The sequence below is a fragment of the Elephantulus edwardii genome, unplaced genomic scaffold, assembly GCF_000299155.1.
Source record: "Elephantulus edwardii isolate Elephantulus edwardi_28Jun2011 unplaced genomic scaffold, EleEdw1.0 scaffold00093, whole genome shotgun sequence".
NCBI classification, from domain to species: Eukaryota; Metazoa; Chordata; class Mammalia; order Macroscelidea; family Macroscelididae; genus Elephantulus; species Elephantulus edwardii.
This window is the reverse complement of record NW_006399843.1, coordinates 12,032,738-12,055,204: the sequence shown is the minus strand read 5'-3', so window position 1 is coordinate 12,055,204 and position 22,467 is coordinate 12,032,738. Positions and strand designations below refer to the sequence as shown.

General features: G+C 39.3%; 1 protein-coding gene across 1 annotated transcript in view; it reads left to right on the top strand.

Annotated features, from left to right (window-relative positions):
* The first annotated feature begins 6,456 nt into the window (after positions 1-6,456).
* Positions 6,457-22,467, top strand: part of MPZL3 (myelin protein zero-like 3) — a 40,870-nt gene continuing 24,859 nt past the window's right edge. Inside the window, exons 1-3 of the mRNA XM_006890885.1 lie at positions 6,457-6,529; positions 15,804-15,970; positions 20,486-20,696. Coding sequence (XP_006890947.1) covers positions 6,457-6,529; positions 15,804-15,970; positions 20,486-20,696 — 451 coding nt within the window. The remainder of the gene's footprint in view (positions 6,530-15,803; positions 15,971-20,485; positions 20,697-22,467) is intronic.

The window sequence follows — 22,467 nt, the reverse complement described above, 5'->3', positions numbered from 1 at the left end:
TTGGAGAAGTTTTTGGATGTGCATAGGGATTTGAGTCTTAGAAGATCCCATTCATCTACGTTATCTTCTCCTGGTTGTAGGAAAACCCTCAAAGTTTATAACATATAATATGGAGTAAAAAAATTCTCTGGTAAGAACAGAAAACCAAATTTGGCATAAGGGAGTTTTTACCCAGGGCTACTATTTTTCTCAACCAAAGTTGATTTTCTAACAAGGAAAATAAAAAGGAGGGATTTTCAGGTAAAAACAAGATACTAACAATTAATGCAACATAAATAATGCTACAATATGTAATCCTCTAATTGAATTGATGCTAATTTGAATAAATTAGTTATAAAAAATTGAGGTGGCAGTTAGGGGGAATTATGAATATGGATATTTTAGTTATCAAATGCTCCTATAGCAGTGATACCACAAGTGGATGGCATTAACAAATTAACTCTCTCATAGATTAGGTGAAGTCTAAACTCAAGGTGCCAACTCTAGGGGAAGTTCCTGTCTGTCAGTCCATCTGCATCTGTAGTCCCAGCTGGAGTTTGCTGAAATGTTTGTGTTCTAAGTTGGCCCAGTGTGAAGGAGCTTTGTTGTGCAGGGGCCTGGGTCCAAAAGGACACACTCCACTTCTACTGATTACTTCTTGGTGGTCCCTAAGCCCTCCTGGCTGTCTTAGCTTGCTTTCTTCCCCTTTTATCTCTAGATCCCTAGGGGAACTCTTTATCATTATGGCTGGAATGGTATTAGTGATATTAGGGAATGTTGCATTCTACTCATATTTCTACAACTGTTTGTCTTATCAGATCCTGGGGTATCATTACACAAGTTCTGAATTATACACATGTACTTTGTACATGTCTGCCAAAACTCACATCCTTGTTACATGCAAAAAACACTTCACTCCAACATGTTATCACAAAAGTCTAAAATCAATTCCAAATCCATATGCCATCCTGGGACAGAATTTTTCTACATCTATGAACTTAGAATGCAAGAAACCTGATTCCAAAGTACAATTGTGAAACAAGCAGGGGTAGATAGCTATCCAGATTACAAATGGGAGAAACTGGAGGGAAAGGACAGACACAGTTAATACCAAGCAAGTGACTATCTAGAGCTATTTTGATTAGCCCTCAAGGGTTAAAATAATCAACAGCTCTCTAGGCAGTTACTCTGCCCTGCAGACCCGGCTTCAGCTCTTGTCTCTGCTCCGCATGGAGGCCCCTTGGCTCTGGGCTTCAGCTCTGCCTTCCAGAGGGCCCACTCAGAGAATTCTGCTTCTTTGCCTTTGGGCAACTAATCCAATCTGTGTAGTGACCCCCCTTCCTTGATCCCAGCAGACCCCACACTTCTGCCCCCTTGGACATGGCAGCCCTACTCCTCAGCTTTTGGGAGGTGGCCCCATCTTAAGCTAAGTCCCTACTCTGGAACTGAGCTGGCAAAGATCTCTTTGAAGTCTAGCAAACTGTGACTTCTACCATTAGAAGCCATGCTTCCACACTTTGAGATCCCAGAGACTTTGACAGAGGCAGCATGCTCCTTGGGCTCCCAAAGAGGCCAGCCCAGCCTCTGTGCTGCTTCCATAAATGTTACAGAATTCTTCAGTTCTGGCCATAAATGCTCAGAGGTATCCTGTTCCATCATTAAGTTTCCGTTCAGGGACACCCAGCTTTTTAGATCTATACAGTGGCAAGCCCAGCTTCACTGACAATTGTTGAAAAGTTGCCTGAAAAGAATCAGTTCTCTGGCTCCAAGGATCAGCTTCCATGCCATCCAGTATCTGTCTCCATCTCTGCACAGGAATTCTGGTTCTGCTACTGCTGGTTCACTGGTGCTGCTTCTCATCCATGCCTCTTGAGAAATGCCTTTGACACCTATAAATCCAGCAAGTCTCTTCAAAGCAACCTAGGCTTTTACTACTGTTGTTGGTTGACTATGACTCAGGATGACCCTATGAACAACAGATGTGAACCTTGCTCTATCCCACGCTGTCCTCATGGTCTCTGATATGCGTAAGCCCATTGTTGCAGTCACTGTTGTCAGTCCATCTTGTTGAGGGTTCCTTCTCTTTCTCTGACCCTCTATTATTCCCAGCATGATGTCTTTCTAAAGGACAGGCCCCTCCTAACAACATGCCTAAATTATGTGAGACCACGTTTACCATCCTTGGCTCTAGGGAGCACCAGGTTGCACTGCCTCCAACACAGACTTGTTTGTTCTTTTGGGGGTCCATGGGATACTCTCTCCAACATGACAATCCAAAGGCCTTGAATCTTCTTCTATCGTCCTTATTCACTGTCCAACTTTCAGATGTCTTTGTACACGGACGTCATTCTTGGAAAGGCAGATGATCAGTGAGAGGAAGATCTTCAAGGAGATGGATGTACAGTGACTGTAACAATGGGCTCAAGTATATTTGATGAAGAGGGCATAGGACAGGTCAGAGTTCAGATCCATTGTTCATAGGGTCACTGTGGATCACAGCTGACTAGAGGGCACCTAACAACAACATCCTCTACCTCAATCCTACAGCTGTGTGGTTTATCACATCATGAGAGAGCATTACATAGCTCCCTCATTATATACATATGTTGGGAGTACACAACTGAATCCATGATAGATGATGTCAGGAAATGGTTAGATTTTTATTAGGTGTGAAAATGATGCTACAGTTATAGAACAAAAACAAACAAAAAAAAAGCCCAACCCTACTCTATTAGGACATTTTATATTAATACTGTTCCTATGTTCCAATGAATTGGAATAAACTCTTAACTGACTCTCACAAAAAATGCATTTTGGAGTATTTAAAGATGGAATTTAAGAGTATCTGTAATTTGTTTTAAAAGCTTCAAATAAAGCAAAATATTTAAAAGTTAGATTTAGGTAAATTCTATACTCTTTTCTCTATTTCCCCCCCTCTATATTTGAATACATTAATAAGAGGGAGGGAGAGACAGAATAAGAATGTGCTAGTCATTGTTCATGCAGGGCACTTAATTAGTTGTAGTGAAGTTGATTCTGGTTCATGGCAAAATCCTATATGCATCTGAGAAGAACTGTGCGCTACAAGGTTTTCAGTGGCTGATTTTTCAGAAACCGATCACCAGGACCTACTTCTGAGACATCTGTGGGTGTCAAGCCCTTGAACTCTGTGTACCACCCTGGCCCTCTACAGGGCTCTCAAAGACTATCAATTAAGGACCCTGACTCTGAGGACTATGCAGCAAAGATCTGACTGAAAAACTTTAACAAATTAAAATTATGGGGAGAACAAAGACATTTAAGAGGTTTTCCCCCCAATAGATCAAATAAGCATATCCTTGTAATTCATAATTCCAAGCATTCCTATTGCATGCTTTCCAAATGTATGTATTTATTATCTATTTAAACTTATGTTTTACATTTTAGGAAACTAAAAATTTCCATGGACCAGAACCGTAGGCTACTTTGAAGTTAAAGGTAGCTTTTTTTTGGCTTTTCCAGTTCTGATCTGTCTTCCATTCAGCCCTGCGGTACCTACCTACCTACATAACAACGCTCTTCTGAAGCCAGTACGGGGTCCTTTTTGAGCAGATACCATCAAACTTACTACAGACTCATTTATTAAGGGTGCAGACACTTTTAAAATGCTCACTGGTTTCTATGCATTTAACAAGCTATATTTTTTCCCTAGCAGACTGTTTTTAGACTATGACTTTTCCCCTTTAATGTATTAGTTTTTTTGCTACTAAAGTATGTTTATTTTCTTGCCTTATACTCTACATTTAAAGGTGAGGTAACTCCCCAGCTGTTTTAGTTCCCAAATTAAAACATTTTTACTTTTATGGCTCTCCAACAACATGCGTAACATCTTGGTTTAAAATTAAACAAGTCTAAGTCACAGAGTATCCAGAAAAGGATATACAAAAAATAAATACTGAAAGATTGACCAGATATCACAAGATCAATCACTTGTCACTCTATTTCTTGTTTTGGGAGAAATAAGTGTAGTTTTTTCCCCTCTATGTTGTGATTGACTAGGTAGGCTACTAGGCTTTTCCTCCCCATTTCAATTATCTATAACAATAATAATCTAAGTTCTATGCTCATTTGTAGACTGGTATCATCAAACAGCCAAATAGAAGGATTCTGAAGTAGTGCATTACAGCTTTAAAAACTTGGGGCTGCTGGAAAAAAGCCAAATGAACCATAAATGATGGAATGATACAAAGTTCTGAGAACACAAAGGGATTAAGTTTCTTTTTTACTTGTTTTTGTTCACTTGTTTGCTTTGTGTAAAGGAAGATTTGTCTTGGGACAGAGAAATGCCACAATTACTTTAACTAAATGAAACCAATTCTTTTCCCTCCCCATATACTGGTAGATAGAGCAAACTTTATAAATGGCCTATGCAAAGGGTTGTTTCCCTCCTCCAAAAGAGGAAAATTTATTTCCTTGTTTTTCCAAAGTTAAGTTATAGCGACACGGCACACCTAAAAGTGTGTTGATAAGGCTCAAGATAATTTTTGATAATCTGCCTAATTTCAGTTTTCACTTGTTGGACTAGAGATTTCTTTAACAAACTTGAACTTTCAAATATGTTATCTGTATTTAAAGATGCTGAATCTTATCTTTGCATTTTTTTTTAAATTGAGGCAATATTTACATATTAACTTTGATCTGAAATCCCTATTTCTTTAATCCAATCATACATAATTCAACCTCTGAAAACACTGTAACTTGATTCCCTCCCCCCAAATCAATGAAGATGTTGTTCTATAAGTAGAATGAAGTAGTCAAAAACTCATGGTGAGTTTTTCCAGCAAAAATTGTAGTTTCTCAGCTAAATACTCAAATGTGTAACATGGCCTTGCCAGATATTACATGTTGTTCAGTATTTTGTTCTGAAAAAGTACATTTGTGTTGTAATTTATTTTTATTGTGCCATATTCATGTAAATAAACTTTTAGTAATAAAAATGGACCAACTATGTCATTTACTTATATACAAATTTCAAATGTTTACATAGCAGGTTAACAGATGAGAATATATTGTCTCTTTATTGATGTTTTCTTAACACAGATGCATGGAAGCCAGTAATGGGTAGACAGCCATCTGCTAGGTAATTCTATATGGATTTCCACGGAATCTCCGAACTGCTCTAGGCATCTGTGACTTGTGGCTATCAATACTACTTAGTTTGGGGACTCTTCTGGTCTGTTCCAGTTGGTATTCTTATCACCTTCACAGACATCTACCGACTTTCTAGCAAAAGGAAGAGACCTGAAGAATGCAAAGTTCATTAAATCTGAAGCATATTTAACTCTCCACCTCACCCTGCTTTCTTTAAACATGTAGTGCTGTCTTGAGAATACTATTGATGAATGCGGAGTATCATCCAATTTTTTCAGAAAGATGTGACACCAGCTCTCTTCGTACTACTTCAAAGCATTAACACAAATGCTATAAAAATTTCCATTAATGGAGTAATTAAAATTTTAAGGGAAATTTTTTTTTTTAATTATTTGTGCATGTGCGTGTACCGTCAAATCAGATCTGACTGGTACAGGAGGAGATTGTCCCTCCTTTCCCGGCATAGCATCTGGTGGATCCGAACCGTGCTCCTCTGGGATTGCAGTGGGAAAATTTAATTTCTACTTAGAACACACACACACACACACACACACACAAATACACCCCCTTACCCCTCCCCCATCATAGTCCTTGTAAACAGAAAACATCTTGTTGAACTAGGGATCTCTGGAGGCTTACTGGTGATGATTTGTGTTTAACCTAAAGGCACAGGGTTCAAATCCACCAGCTGCTTCTCGGGATGGGCATGTCCTCCTTGTGATTAACTGCCTCTGAAAACTCGCTTGTGAGTAAGCTGTGGGTCAGTTCCAAGTCGATGGTCATCAACAACATGCTGAAATATATTGATCATCATCCTGTTAATTCTAATTCAACAAATAATTTAGGGAATAATGAGTTTTCTATATAACTACACTCTGAACGGAGACCGAAGCACAATTCAAGACCTAGTTTAACTATCTAGATTACGATCCTGTATGATCTAGTAGGACTCTTTGAACTCAAGTTTATAGGAATTTACTCCGAGAGCATTCACAACCAAAGATGCGCTGGAGTAAAAGAACTGCAATACAGTCAGAAGACCAAAACGATGAAATCCTAACAGAATTCCCTAAAGCTAGGCTGAGCCACTCAGTTGACTGTTGTGAAATTCACGGGAAGTCGGCCGACTGCGCAGCGAAGCAGAAGGAGAGTCACGCCCACCTAAATCCTAAAAATTTGCAGTGAGTGAGCAAGCTCAGGTGTGGTCTTGGAAAGCAGCCATGTCTCTGCGCCAACTGTGGGGCGCCATTTAGTTTTCTTGCTGCCGCCCGCTTACGTCACTTCCGTTGTCACCTGTGTCGCTCCCCGGAGCCGTAAACAAGGTGTGAGAGCATCCGAGTTGTCGGGATGCCGCAGAGCGGAGCGGCTGCACGCCGAGGCTGCGTTCGCTTCTCGCTGCTGGGCGCCCTACTCTTCCAGGGTGAGTGCGCCGGCGGCTCAGCCCTACTTCCGGCGAGGGGCTTAGGGAAGATGGTCGCTTTTCCGGTTCCGGGTGTAAGGGGTGGTCTCTAGGAAGCCCCCTGTTGACTTCAGGGAAGGCGTTGGGAGGTGCTCTGAACGCTCGGGGATGGGAACCTTGAGCGAGCTGGCTGCTTGTCATCACCCTGTGGGGGAACTTGAGTGGTTGTCAGGCCAATCCTGAGCCCCGGGGAGCTCGACCGCATTGCGTGATTTGGCGTTGAGCTCTGGCGATGGCATGACTGATGGGACCACGGAACACTCTCGTTTTGAGAGCATTTGGTGGCTTTTATCTTTGTTAATCAGGATCGATAGGTGATTGCTGTGGTTTTGTGGGCAATATACCCTCATTAGGGAGACGAAGTGGTGCAGTGGTTAAGATCTTGGCTTATAACTAAAAAATCCTGATATCTTGGTTGATAACTAAAAGTTGGAACACATCATCTCTGATGAAAGATAGTTTTGGTTCTATAACTAAGAAAGATCAGCCCTAGTATTAAGTAATTTATTACAATAATTTTGGAAAAGAAAAATAGGACTCTTGGAATCGTGGTAATTTTGTTTTTTGTCGATGATTTACCAGGGGCTATGAAAGAACACGTTAGAGAAGGGTGTGATTTTGTTTTAATGAAGCAGCAATTTGTTGAACAATCAACTGCTTTAGCATTTTATTGACAGTTTTTTAGAAGTTTTTAAAATGTGCGAACGAGCAAATGGGAGATTTGCTTTTGCTCTGTAAACTTTGACTAAGACAAATAAGAATAAAGAGTTATAATTTCTGTTGAAACTTTTCATGTTAAAACTAATGCAGAAATACAGTTTTGTTGTTTTTTTAAATTTTAATTTCGTTTATTTTTCATTTCAATGAACATCTACAGAGATTTTGGAATTCCATTCATTCATTGTTGCACCCTTCTCCCCGCACAAACCCCTCCCCCCTTCCCCCCTTTTGCTCCTCTCCTTGAAAAGCAAAAGAAAAACTCCTTCATTGGTACACAATCCTCCCGCACCTCCCCAAATCTCACCCCCTACCCCCAAATATAATCCACTCTGCAACCCTCATTGCGTACTCCTACGATAAAAATAATGCCCTAAAATATAATACTTTTTAGACTATTCTCTCCCCCATAGACTTCAATGCTGTAAAGAAATACAGTTTTTTTTTTTTAATTTATTTTATTATTTTTGTGTGCGTGTACCGTCAAATCAGATCTGACTGGTAAGAAATACAGTTTTAACAGCACATTAAAATTTGCGGTATTTTGCTTTTGTGCAATTTGTTGCCTGTAGTTCAATCTTCATTTTGGGGTGCAGTTATTTCCTGTATTATGTGTGTGTGTCTTCCAGGCATATAAAATATTAGCAAAATTTAGACTTTACGGAAAATTTTAGTAAAACCTTGATAGCTGCTATTACTGAACTATTTTTAAAATTTCCGAATAGGTACTTGTTTATCATTGAGTTAGAACGGACCTATAGCTGACCTTCCGGTTAGATTTTAGAGACAGTAAATCCCAAGGGAGGAGACTGCCCATCCTTCTTAAGAGCAGCTGGTGGATTCAAACTGTGTTCCTCTACGTTGGTAGCACAGCTTCTTACCAATACAGATCGCGGAAAGAGAGTTTTACAATAAAGATTTCAAGTGTCCTAAATTTCAGCATGTAATACTGGGAAATTTTTATTTACAGTGTCTGAAACCTGTTGGGAGGGTCACCATGAGTAGACGACAGGGCACTGAGTTTGGTTTTGTGGTGACTAATATTTGTACTGCCAGCACACTCCCTGGTCCCCTCCTAACTACCTGTGTCATAAGTGTTTTCCAGCTAAATTCTTTTGCATTATGTGTAATAATATTTAAACTAGCCTGGTGCTCCAAATTTATAATCCCAGTTCTGTCTGCCTCCTTTTCTCTATCACACGAAGGGAATATGAAAATATTCTATTGGGAGGGGAAATAGAAATGGTGGGTAGTTTCTTAAATCTGAAGCTATTTTGAGCCTATTTTAAGTACAGTAAGTCAAATAATGAAGTAAAATATGAAAAGCTGATGTTATGCTATCATTATGTGAAGCATCTTTTACCTTTAAAAATAACAATTTTATTGCCTACTATACAATTTACCCAGTCAAAGTATAGAATGCAGGTGTATATTTTAAGAGTTTTTTTTAAAAAAAATAATTTTAATGAAAGTTTACAGAGACATAGGGTTTCCATTCATTCATTCATTGTGCACTTTCTTCCCTGCCCACCACTCCCCCAATTCACTCTTCTCTCTGCAAAGTAAATTAAAAATTCTTTCATTGTTATACAGTCCCTCCCTCCAAGTCCACTTCTTTATGCAGCCTTTATTCTGGACTCCTGTCATGACAATAATACCTAATCGTATATCCCTCTTTTGAACAGTTCTCTTCTTCATCTGTTTTACTGCAGTGTACATTATTTATCCTCCTTTTCAGTCTCCCCTCAACCCTGATGTCAGTCCCGCTTTATAACAGTGGAACTATGCAGTATTTGTCCTTTTGTGACTGAGATATTTCACTCAGTATAACATCCTTCAGGGTTACCCATTTGTGTAATATTTCATGAGTTCTTTGTTTTTCAATGCAGCATAGTATTTCATTGTGTGAAGGTACCAGAGCTTCTCTCTGTCCATTCGTTTGTTAATGGACACTTGGGTTGTTTCCAGCCCTTTGCTATTGTGAACAAAGCCACAATAAACATGGGTCTGTATATATCCTCTTGGGTGGCAGTTATGGTTTCTTTAGGGTTATATTTACTGAGTTTTGCAACAATTACCACGATTCATTTTAGAACATTATCATCACCCTACATGAAATCCATTAACAGTTATTTCCTATCTCTTCCCTTCTAGTAACCTCTAATCTACTTTATATATGAATTTGCCTATTCTGGACATTTCCTAGAAATCTAATTATACAATATGTAGTCTTAATGATTGACTTCTTTCCTTTAGTGTGTGTGTGTTTAAAATCTACCTATTCCAAATCTGTTAGGTGACAAACTTTGGTTTCACTACATTGTTTATTTATTTTTCAACTCTTCAAAGATAGAGTATATTAAGTAGTTAGCTAGTTTGAATTCTCCCCATATTACAAATCTGGTTCTTCTATATTCATTATGAATATATAATAGAAACAGTGGATGAGGCTGTCTAGAGTTATATTTTTCTCTTTTGCTGTGGGTGTGAATCAAAGATGGTAGACTTATTTGTCATATTTATTTCATTTTCTCCATGTAGAAAATGAAAAACAAAAGAAAGAAACAAAAGAAACCCAGACCTTGTTGTCTGAAAGTAAATTCTCCACTTAGCCACCAAAGGATAGGGTAGAACTTTTCCAGAAGGTTTCCAACATTAGAAATCTTCACAGAAGCAGGCTGACACATTTTCTCCCACAGATCAATTGGTAGTTTTGAACTGCTGGTCTTTGGGATGAGTGTAGCCAAGCACTAACCCACTGTGCTACTAGGCTTCCTTTTGTAAAAAACCCAACCCCCCCCCCCCAACCCCCCCCAAATCAAACTCCTTGCTGTTGAGTCATAAAATAACTCATAGCTGACCCTGGGTTTCTGAGACTAAATCGCAGGGGAGGAGATTGCCCATCTTTGTTCCACCAATGGATTAGAATCACCAGACCAGACAGGAGCAGTCCATGGGTTAAAAGTGTAACTCCCTACTGTCAAGGGCATCAGACAGTGTTCCCTATAGTAAAATGTGGTGGGGTTTTTTTTCGCTCCCAGATTTCCTACCCCCCCCATCTTTGTGTTAATTGTGAATATTTTAAAAGTTGGCCATTTTTCCCCAGACAAGAATTCTTTTTAACTCAGGTGAAAATTTAGATCTCTATATGGAGCTCTGGTGGCTTAGTGGCAAGACGCTGTGCTGCAATCCCAAAGGCATGAGGTTCAAATCCACCAGCTGCTCCGCAGAAGGATGGGCAGTCTTCTCCTGTGTGATTAACTGCCTCTGAAAAGCTGTAGGAGGGGTCAGCTATGGGTCAGTTCTGACTCCATGGTACACAACAACACATAAGGACATTAAAGCCCTAGAAATGAAAATTTCTGAGTGAATATAAAATTGCTATTTATTTCTTCTTGTTTATTTTTTGAGCAAAAGAACAAAACAAACTCTTTTATCTGTTTATTTTTATACTTTTAATTGTAGTATATTATGTATGGTAGAGGCAGGATCAACCCATAGCTGACCCTCCTGTGGGTTTTCAGAGGCAGTAAACTGCACAGGAGTTGATCTCTCTCCCATGGAGATTCGAACCCTCTACCTTTGTGTTGGCAGCACAATTTCTTACTACTCTTGTTGTGAGGTGCCATTAATTCACCTGTGACTCATAGTGACTATATGTACAGTAGCTTTGAAACTTGCATTATTCTGAACCAATCTCCCTGAGTCTGACACACCTAATCTCATTGCCCGAGAGCTCCCTAATTGTAGTATAATATATAGAAAAATTAACATAAGTGAACAGAAAAAAAAACCCTGAGTTAAAAACCCCCACCCCCAGAATGCATTGTTATTAAGTTGGAACTGATACATAGTGCACTGAGTTTTGGAGGCTGTAAATCACCAAAGAGGAAATTGCCCATTTGCACTTTTGGAGCCACTGGTAGACTCAAGCCTCTAGAGAGATACCACCTTCGATTTAGCTGCACAATTCTCTATGCACGTTGGAAAGGGAACACAGCTGGGTAACATGTCCAAGTTGTTAAGCAGTATGTCACTGGTATCCCAGGACCCTTCCTTGTGCTTCTTCCTCACAGAAAACTGACATCCTGACTTCAAGCAGTGCAGTTTAGTCCACCTATGGGTCTAATTTTTTTCTGTAATTATATGTTCAACTAGTGTTTTAGATATTAGTAAAGTAAGTTGCTTCAAATGTTGATACCTTCATGGTCAAATTATTCTTATAATTTTGGAGTTCAAATATATTAACAAGGAGGAAGTTGTTAGGTGAGTAGGTAGTATATATTATAATTCAATAACCAGAAATTACTTAGAACTTTTCAATTTTATGCTTATTTTGTAATGACTTTTGTCTTACAAATAGGAAGCTGTGTTAAACTCAGTTAGATACTTATTACTAAACATCCACAGTGTGTCAGGCTGTGTTCTCATGAACTCAGAGTCCATTGGAGGAAGCAAGTTAAGTCAATAGATCATTTCAAAATCTGGTACTGAGAGAGGGATGTGCTAGAAAACATGGAAGCATAGAGCATATGCCCTCAGTCTGCTATGAAGACTTCCTGGAGGTGTCACTAAAATGAAATTGTGAAAAAGGAATACATTAATTAGAAGTAGGGAGTGAGGAAGATTCCAGACATATAGAGACTAGCATATCAAGATGTGGAGTCATTAAACAACTTCCCAAACAAGTTTTCTGGAACTCTCATAGATCACAGGTTGACCTCAAACCAGTCTCAGGAGGCTGGAGGATGGTGTGCTACAGCCAGCTCTCTCCAGGGCTGAGTAAACTCACCTCTTTCTAACATGGCATTTGGTGATGCCTTTTTTGTAACTTGATATTAGCCATAATGTGAGTAATTACACCACAGAAATTGTCAAGCTTTAGATATTGAGGTTAGGCCAGGGGTTTCTGGTTTGTTTGGGTTTTGGGGTTTTTTAGCTGTTAAATGGAATGGTTGGTTTAAGCCAGTCTGGGTCACTTCCAGAGCTGGGAGCAGGATCGTTGCTCCTTATTCTCCTTTTGCCCCTTTCTCTCCAGATCCATTCATTCCCCTTATCTCTTCTGTTGCACTCACGGGAAAGCTGGCTCTGTAGCCTGGATCATCCAGGCCTTTCTTCCTCAACATTCAGTTTGAAGTTGTGTGGTGAAAATATTCAAGTGAGTATACTTAGTAACATTTGTGTATTCAGAGGAAGATCATGCTCACAGTGAAGGCTGGGTCTCATTAGCATATTATTTTGAACTCAGAAGTAACCCTATGGAATGCAATAGAGTTGCTCCATAGAGTTTTCAAGGCTGCAGTCTTTGGAAACAGTTTATCTCATTGTTCTGTCACATAGCAGCTGGTGGAATCAAACCGCTGGTCTTCTATTTAGCAGCTGAGAACATCAACCACTGTGCCAACACAACTTCTGTTAGTATATTATTGGTTGTTAACTTTGTAAAAACAAGATTGTCCAAGGAGAACGTGTTCAATAGGAGCCATAGGCTCAAGGGATAGCGCTAAGGAACATCAGTGACTGATATTTTAAAAAAAAAAATTATACTGGTTTGCTTACAGTTCGTGTACATTGTTTTCCACACTGTATCTTTCCCATTTCCTTTACCCATCTCTCCTTCTACCCAAATAGTGTGACCCCATGATCCCCGCCCCACATCCTCGCCCCTCTGCTCCTACACTCCATTCCTTGGATCCTCATACATGCTTTACTAATTATCCTTCTATTTCTACAATAATGGTTTTATACAGTGTTTGTCCTTATGGGACTGAGTTAGTTCACTTAGCATAATGCTCTCTAGTCCCTCCTAAGTTATGTAGTGATTTTCAAAATCATTGTTTCTGAGTGCTGCCTATTATTCCATCATGTGAGTGTACCATAGTTTCTCAATCCATTGGATTGTAGTTGGACATTTGGGCTGTTTTCATGTTATTGTGATGGTGAATAACGCTGCTATGAACATTGATTGGTGTACAAATCTCCATTTGTGTCTCATTTTTAATTTTCTCAGGATATATTCCAAGCAGTGCTTTGAACATGACAGAGACTGTAACGATAGGGCAAGGTTCAAATCTGTTGATCCTAGTCTAGCTGTGAGTCAAAGTTGGCTCGGTTGCACCTAACAACAATAACAACCGCAAAGAACAATGTTAGATTTATTAGAGATGTAGGGTTCATTTATGTGGAGAGTTGACTGACAGGAGACTGATAAAATGGGTTTCTAACTCTAACCCAGGTCTCTTCTTTGTGCTAAATCAGGAGTCAACAAATATTTTTATTTTTCTGTAAAGGTTTACGGTGTAAATGTTTTAGGCTTTGTGGGCCATGTGACCTTTGTCACAATTACTCAGTTCTGCTGAAGTAGTGCAAAAGCAACTATAAACAACACATGGATGTGACTGTGTTCTAATACAACTTTATTTACAAAAAGATATATAGCTGAATTTATATCATAGGCCATATTTTGGATCAGTCTCTTCTCTAAACCAACTCCCTACTCGACATTTTCCTATGGCTGTCTGTCTAAAGAGCAGAAAATGGGACACGGACACAGCACAGGGCTGTGAGCTTCTTTCTGAAAAGGTTAGAAGGACTGAGAACAGCACAGCCCCTCGCTGCCCCAGAGCAGAAAGCAGATAAACAGCCCATGGCCCAGCCCTGTGGTTCCCTTAGAGCCACACAACAGCAAGAGGTTCCTTTATTTGTTGTTTACTCACAGTTGTGGTTCTGAGAATGGGGTTTATTAGGGAAATAAGTTGGAGATGGGGAAGGCAAAGAATATTACACAGTGCGAATTCAGCTTTTAGCCCAGGAGTCCCAAGACACAATTCCTCAAATAGTCCAGGCTCCGATTTCAGTTCAGCTGTCAACTTTTCCTTCTGTTATCTGTCAACAAAAGCAAAAACCTTTGACTGTGGTCTTTATATCAGGGCTCCTCTGGTTATATCTTGCCTTAGTCTCTCCACAGCCTTCACCAGGATCTCGCTACCAGGGTCTCCTTCTCAGCAGGGAAGGCTCTTGCTCCAGTCTCCCTCAAGTTTTGCTGCCCAGTGTGGGAGGTGCTCTCTCTCTCTCGCTCTCTGTTTCTCATATCCTAGTCCCACAGCTATTGATGATTTGTAAGACCATGTGTATTTAAGGTAGCTTAAGACCAGAGGGAGCTAAGGTAATGGCTAAAAAAGCCAACTTTAGGTTGACACTGCAGTTATCTCAGAGGCACTTTAATCTCATTCAAAATCAAACTCATGATTTTCCTTTCCATTCTTTCAGTTTTAGTCTCCTCCTTTTAGTAGGAATGTGAACAGTCTAGATTGTCCAGAGGAGAGAATGAAAAATGATTCAAAGCAGGCCAAGGTAAAGAGAGTGGAATTGATGACTCACAAGTCTGCCTTCCATAGGAAAGGTTCAGAGAGTGTAGGCAGGACTGAAGAGGTGGCAGTGATGACAATGAGACCCACTGAAGGCTTGTGCTGAGTCAGGGAGGCTCCTCAGTGTTATGCCTATGTTAACTTACAGGAATCTCGTGGAAATAAAGGAATTTCTGAGAATACAGAATGAGCTTGTGGTAGTGTTGGGATTTGAACCAAAACATTCTGGGCTAGAAGTCTGGGTGCTTAATCATGACACCATCCTGCCTGTGCCAGAGGGACTGCTGGTTTTCAGGATTTGTGTGTGGGCTGCTGTCTTGTGAAACTGCACTGCACTGTTGGTATTTGGTCAACGAGAGCATCATGGTTTATTGTGGTGGATAAGGAATAAAGAAAAAAAAAGTGCTGGTGATTTACTGTCATGAAAACCATTTCCCCTGTGGAAGATATGTTTCTACTCTCTGGCTTGAGAAAGTTGGAGGATTGGTTAGAAGAAACCACTATTTAGTGGTGTAGGAGGGATGGAGTATCAAAGTTGAATATATGAGGTGGTTTTGGAAAGAGTAAGTCTCTAGAGCTTTTGAACATAATAATTTATTTTCAAGTTGAGATAGGATTAATGAACCAGGTTTAAGAAGGGGGACAGAGACCTGTATAAACCTTTGGAACCATTTTATAAAATCCTTTGAAAAAATATTCTAATTGTTCTGGTGGCTGAAGTCACGGTGGCTGCAAGTGTCAACTCTCTGTACTTGAGGCCCTTACACCACAAAACTGCCATGTTCCCAGAACTGGAGGGCTGGGAGCATGAGGAAAGATGTCTTTAAGTCTACTAAAGGCAGACAACACTTGTTTGTACTTTATTTAACCACAACCCTGGGCTTAGGAAGATGTTAATGTGACCAGCTTATTACCCAAGTAATTAGTTTTTATTTAAGATTGCAAAATAATTAAAATACTGACCTTGATTAGTACACATATCTGCTGTTTGTCTCCTGTGGGCATTCCTGAGAAGTCATTTGTGCCTATGGCTTTTTTATGATATTCCCAAAAAGAATAAAAAGTAAAATATCGATATTGCTCACTCTTAGTATGTGTGTATATTCTACCCAATTGAATACACTATCAATGTTTGGGCTTGCTTTGATTAGGTATTTACATAGTCCTTCCTTTGGAGATTAAAACTGATGCCCATGTCCGAGGTTATGTGGGAGAAAAGATCAAGTTGAAATGCTACTTCACGTCGACTAACGATGTCACTGACAAACTCACCATAGACTGGACCTATCGGTCTACCAGCAGCAATCGCGTGGAATCAGTGAGTATTTACTTTTCAGAAACTTTCTGTTAGTCTTCAGTCATCAACGACTTTGGAATCCTTTTATTCCAAGTCACAGATGATCTTTAGACCTTCTCCTCTTAGAATCTGAACTATCTAACTAGAATGAGCAGAATATTTACCTCATAAAGACATTTGTTTGATCATGCAGGACTTTTTATTTTTTCTGTTAAGAGTCAAGCAAACAAGTTATAGGAAGAAATGAAAAAACAACAACAAACCAAATACTGTCAGGAACTCAGGAAATGTGGTTTAATGTAGTTTCCCCTTTGTTGTTTCTTTTTACATAGCTTCATTTTCAGATTCAGTACACTGATAAGGGTCCCTCTAAGACTTCTGTAAGGAGCTCTGGTGGCTGAGTATAAGAAGCTGCGCTGCCAGCTCAAAGCACAGGTGTTAAAATCCACAGGCTGCTTCTCTGGAGAAAGATGGGCAGTCTCCTCCTATGTGATTTATTCTCTCTGAAAATCCACTGGGGGCTCAACTAGAAGTTGGTTCCAACTAGATAGCACATAGCACACAACAACAACAACAACAAACTAGGATTTCTGTATGAAAAAATTCTGTAAGTCCCAGTCACAGACTTCCTTTCTTTTAAAGCTGCTTGCTTCGTGCTGTGTGCAGGTATCTCGTGTGGGTGTATCTGTTTGTATATCTGCTCGGCAGATTTATCTTGATTTGTCTCCCAGAGAACAAACACCTGCACTGATTTATATAGCTTCCTTTGAAGGAAGTGGTGGCACCAGCATGCAGTTCCTGGTGACAGATGGTCTTGCATTACTAGAACAAAATGCACTTTAGTCATACATCTAAGGCAAATTTATGATCCAGACTCCATTGTGGATTGTCAAATTGAAGATGGCAATGCTATTTAAACGGCAGCCTCTATCATAGTGCTGTCAGCAGTATTAGCTCAAGATAGATGCTATCAAAAATGTGAGTGTCATTGCTGTCTGTCTATTCTTGAAAGTATCCCGAGTCTATTTATCCTGTTACTTTCACTGGAAAAATTTTCTCTTTGATTTTAATGTCTAAACTTTGAATTTTGTTTGGGGAGTCATTATTTCATGCCACAGAATTAGGCAGGTGGCTCCAGTGAAGGAAGCTAGGTTATAGTTCTGTGTTCTGTTTTGTTGTTTTTTTTCCCCTTTAGACTTTAAATAGTTCACTGAAGTGTTCTTCATTCTGAGTGGTCAGGAAGCTATGGCTGGCCTCATTTCACTCTGCTTCCTTGATCAAAAGTAGGGCAGAGCAAGCAGTGAGGAGCTCTTGGATCAGAAGCCTTAAATACAAACAATAGCTATCTTACAGTGCCATTCTCTGTGAGATTGGTCTAGAAGTTGCTACACTTACTCACCCACAGGTACTCTGTAGCATCAGTAGTTACCCAGCTTCAGAGGAAGGGGTGAGAATCCAGATCAGCACCGGCAGTCCAGAGCGAATTCCTGTGTGGTGGAGGTTGCACATGCCTCTACTCTCCAACACCTCCTCACTGTCTCTGATACCAGGTGTCCTCCCTACAACACTCTCTACTTGTCTGCTTGGTGTCATGATTCTTTGCAATGGCCACACAGAATTTATAGACTATACTCATGATTATATGGTTTTAGTGTTGAGATTATAGGCTACAGCTTAGGATCAGGATCAACTTGGAAAATAACAGAACAATAGTATGGCAATTTAGGATAGCATTCAACCAAGATAGCTCTCTCCACTTTTCTTGGACATACTGTCCAGCAGACCATGCTTGGTCTGGTCTTTGTCATGCTTGAGTAAGTGTTACAGCTCTTTAGGTGGCCTGACACAGTCCTGGAAGTACTCTATACTGCCAACAAGCCTGGTGCACGAAGGCACTCAGCTCTCTCTCACTTAGAGAGCCCACAAACCCACGACAGCCACCTTATACTGATTTCCTGGTTCCTGTAGTCTCATGCCATTGCTGTGACATTGCTCATCATCTTATGCAGCATTCAGTGTTACAGCTCTCTGTCTGCTTATGACTCTATCTGTTCAAGGACTCCAGGGACATTCTTTAAATCAGGTTCTTCTTGATGGCAGTGCGGACCCTTTCAACACCGGTGGGATTAACCTATTTAAATTTAGCAGGGTGGCAAAACTAGGCCACAGTCACCAAGTCTATATAAAAAACTCATTGCTGACTCCTAACCAACCCTCGGTAGGTCTTCAGAGACTGTTAATGGCATTGGAAGAGATTTGCCATCTTTTCTTTTTCTCAGACCCTCTGGTGGATTTGAACCGCTGGAGAGGTGCTGCCTTTGGGTTAGCAGTGCAGTTCCTTACAGCCTAGGCCACTGGGACTCCTTATCTAGTTTGCGTAGAAACATAGATTAATTCCAACAAGGGTTTTTTGTACCTTATTTACATAGTAAATGGTTTAATTCCTTTGCAAGATGGTAACCTAATAAATTAATTATCTTGACAGAACTATAAAGCTGGGGCCAGTAAGGCATATATAAAGGGAAATCTATTGCATTGCACTCATACTTAAATTAGTAGACTTTTCACATCATATAATATGATATTGCAGTTAATGTCCATTTAGGATTTGGCTAGAGATTTGAGTCTCACTAATTTAACGGGAACTGATAGGTTAGAGTAATTCTGAACGTATGCAGTGAGGCTAGTTTTGTCAATAATGGGCTTCAAATCCTTTTCTGTTTAATGCTGATTGCTGGTGGTAGGTTTTAATTATTTATTATGGTTTTTAATATCCATATTTCCCAATAGACTTAAGTACCATAAAAGCAAGGACCATGCCTTTTTGGCTGCTATTATATCCCTTTAATTTAACCCAATTGCCATCAATTTCAACTCATGGCTGCCTTATGTGAATGAGAATAGAACTGTATGTATGCCAGAGGGTTTTTAGTGACCTGATGTTTTGGAACTATATCTCTAGGGGTTTTTCCAAGACACCTGGGGTGGTTTTGAACCTTTAAGCTTTTGGTTAACACTAAAGTGTGCCACCTAGGGATCACACAAACTCCTTGCTTAACATAATACTTCAGTATATAGGAAGTGTGCAGTAAATATTTGTTGGATGAATGCATGAACCAAGTAAATGATGCAGCATCTTCCCTAGGAAATTGCTCTTCAAAATTGGGCAATTCAGTGGTTGAGTTCCTAAGTGGGAAGATGTCAAGTAAACAAAGAAAGAGGAAAGCTATGTATCTTGCATAAGAAAGAGAGGTCACACTTTGTCAACAGTGCCTGCCTGAAGTAGTCACAGATATAATGAGATTGTTCTGGTTATAAGGTTTTGGGTTTATTTTATTTTTTATTTTTTTTAATTCTTTTTGTGTGTGTGTACCATCAAATTGCATCTGACTAGAACAGGAGGAGATTGTCCCTCCTTCTCTGACAGATCGTCTGATATGGTTATGAGGTTTTTAAGTACCAAGTCTGAAGCAGCATCATTTTAATTCAATATAATGTTATTGACTATTTACCATGCATGTGACTCTTGGTTTATATTCATTATTAAAACTGATAACTTGTGAGAGGTTGGATTATATTGTAGTCTCTTGGTAATTTTGAGAATAAACCAGCATCTCTACCTTGCAACTTTCTCATTGTATGCCTTTGAACAACTCAGGATTTGTTTTTGTTTTGTTTTTCCTTGGGCTTTATTTCCCTCTCTACAAATTTGGGATAATTATATTTGCTCATTGTATTTCAAGATTTTTATGAGGTCCATGTGGTTGGTTGTATGTCATTTAGAAACCATAAAGTACTATACAAATATTGACTGTTACTTTAGAACACAGATTTTCAGTATGAGCTTTGTTGAGATTGTGGGCTAGAGAATTCTTTGATTAGGGGGCTATTTTGTGCATAATTGCATATTTTAAAATATTCTTGACCTCTCACAACAAGATGCCAATAGTAAACTCTCTATCTTCCATTTCTGATAAAATGTTTCTACAAATTGTCAGATGTCTCCTGGGGTGAAAAATTGCTCAGTTGAGAATCATTTCTTTAATAATTTAGAGGGGATTTGGAAGAGGTTACACAGAAGAGATTCTACAATTCTCTTTTTTTTCTGATCATTTTTACTGATCTGTCTTTTTTCTTATGGGATGGAGGTGAACAAAACATAAAAAAATTATACAATGTTGAACCTCATTTTGTATCTACTTAGGTGAGTTTTTTAAACTAGTTAACTCATAGATGATCTTTTTCCTACTTAGGGTTTGTTGTGTTTTTTTCTTTTTCTTTCTACTTAGTTTTATAAGGGAACTCTGGTGACCTAGTGGGAAGAAGCTACACTGCCAAACCAAAGGCATGTGGTTAGAAACTGCCAGCTGTTCCTTGGGCAGAAAGATGAGTGGTCTCGTCCCATGTGATTTACAGCCTCTGAAAACCCACTAGAGGGTCAGCTATGGGTCAGTTCCTCCTCAACAGCAAGTATTTTTAATTTTAGTTTTATATATTCATGAAAACTTTCCCCCCATCATTGTGTTGCTTTCGTAGATTTTTCATTACCAGTCTTTCACGTACCCGACCACATCAGGCAGATTTCGAGATAGAATTTCCTGGGTTGGCAACGTGTACAAAGGTGATGCATCCATCAGCATAAGCAACCCTAACATGAAGGACAATGGGACGTTCAGCTGTGCTGTGAAGAATCCCCCAGACGTCCATCATAACATCCCCACCACGGAGCTGACAGTCACAGAAAGGAGTAAGTTGTGTTTCGTGGTTAATATAAGCTCAAAGTCATTGCCTTCCAGTTGTTCTCAACTCAGAACAATCCTCTCTGGTCTCCAAGGCTGCAAGTCTTAATGGGAGGACTGCCCATCTTGCTCCTTTGGAGTCACTGATGGATTTGAACCACCGGAGATGTGTATTTTTTGGTTGGCAGCCCAGCACTCTAGGGACTACATCACCAGAGAGACGTGACTGCTGTGGGAAATCAAAAGGAAGTCGGCTGAAGCTGCTGAGTCTTTGGAGCAGCAGGTCAAAGTAGTTCTTATGCTCTCCTAATTTGACTATTAGTGTACATTTTTAAGTCTTCATTTTGCAAGTTGAATTTTCTTTTCAAACATTATAGTTTCCCTATTCTCCTTTAAAAGAAAAAAATTTTTTTAAAATGTTTTTAAATTTTGACTAACCATGGGGTCATATGGAGTAGATGGCAAACTCCTATTAGAGAGAGGAATATTATCTGTGTAAACGAGGTCTCATCCTGGTTTCTATCATATGTTCATCTCCCCAAGTTATGAGACAATATTCTTGCCGTGTCTTGCCTCTCTAACAAGACAGTACAGTGCTTTTATGCTACAAATGGTAGCAAATTCCTTTTAGTGTTTAACAGAAACTTTTGTCTGTCCCTACATTTTTCCCAAGGTGAACAAATGAATGGTCATTCTAGTTCTTACGTGGAGTTGAACCAAAAACTTAGAGATAATGTGAAGCACAATGCATATGAATAAAAAATGTTTATGAATTTTATGTGCAAGCCAGCTGTCGTGTTGTTAAGTGTCATCAAGCCATAGATGACACATAGCAGCCCTGTGAACGAAAGACCTGAACACTTGTATAACTTTCATTGTTTCTCCATGTTCATAGAGTTTTCGGAGGCAAGCTCTTTTGGAAATGGATGCCACTCCTGCTTCCAAGCTTGTCTTAATCAGGAAGCTCCACCAAACACTGTCCACCATGGATAACTATTATTGCATTTGACACATCAGTGTCACAGTGTTTAGCATCACAGTAACTACCAGTTACCTCTGTACAGCAAATGGACAGACCAATGCTATACCACTTAGAAGAATGTTTGACCAAAAACAATTAAAACCAGGCCTGACGGCCGCAGAGTACACCCATAGAGCAGAAAATAAAAAAAAAATAAATTAAAAAACCAACAACCTCAAAACAGTGATTTAGGATTACATTGTGGTTCATATTAGATACTTTACCATTTCACTAATGTTTTATTCTCTTTCTTTTTTACTGACAGTAACTCATAGTTTTCAAAGGCCTGATCATGTTCATATATTGCTGATGGAAGTAGAAACAATTGTAAAATTGCTGGAAAACTATCAGTATGAATCAGATGCCTGAAAAGTGTAAATCCTTTGATCTAATAATTCCATTTAAACACTTTACCTTATAAAAATAAAGATAAGCATAAAGAACTTTATACAAAGATGATCGTCATGACACAAGTTGTGCAGTCCAAGAATTGAAAGCAACTTGAATGTCTGACATTAAAGGATTAGTTAAATAAATGATTTCATGTAGTGAACTATTATGCAACCATTAAAAAAAATCTCACCAAGAAGGAATTTTGAATTTTATGGAATATATTTATCATGTATTAAGTAGGAAGGAGCAAACTAAAAATTTTCACATTTGTAAAATGGAAGAAAGGACAATAACATGCATAATATTAACTATTGTTGTTGTTGTTGTTATGTGCCGTCGAGTTGCTTGCGACTCATAGCGACCCT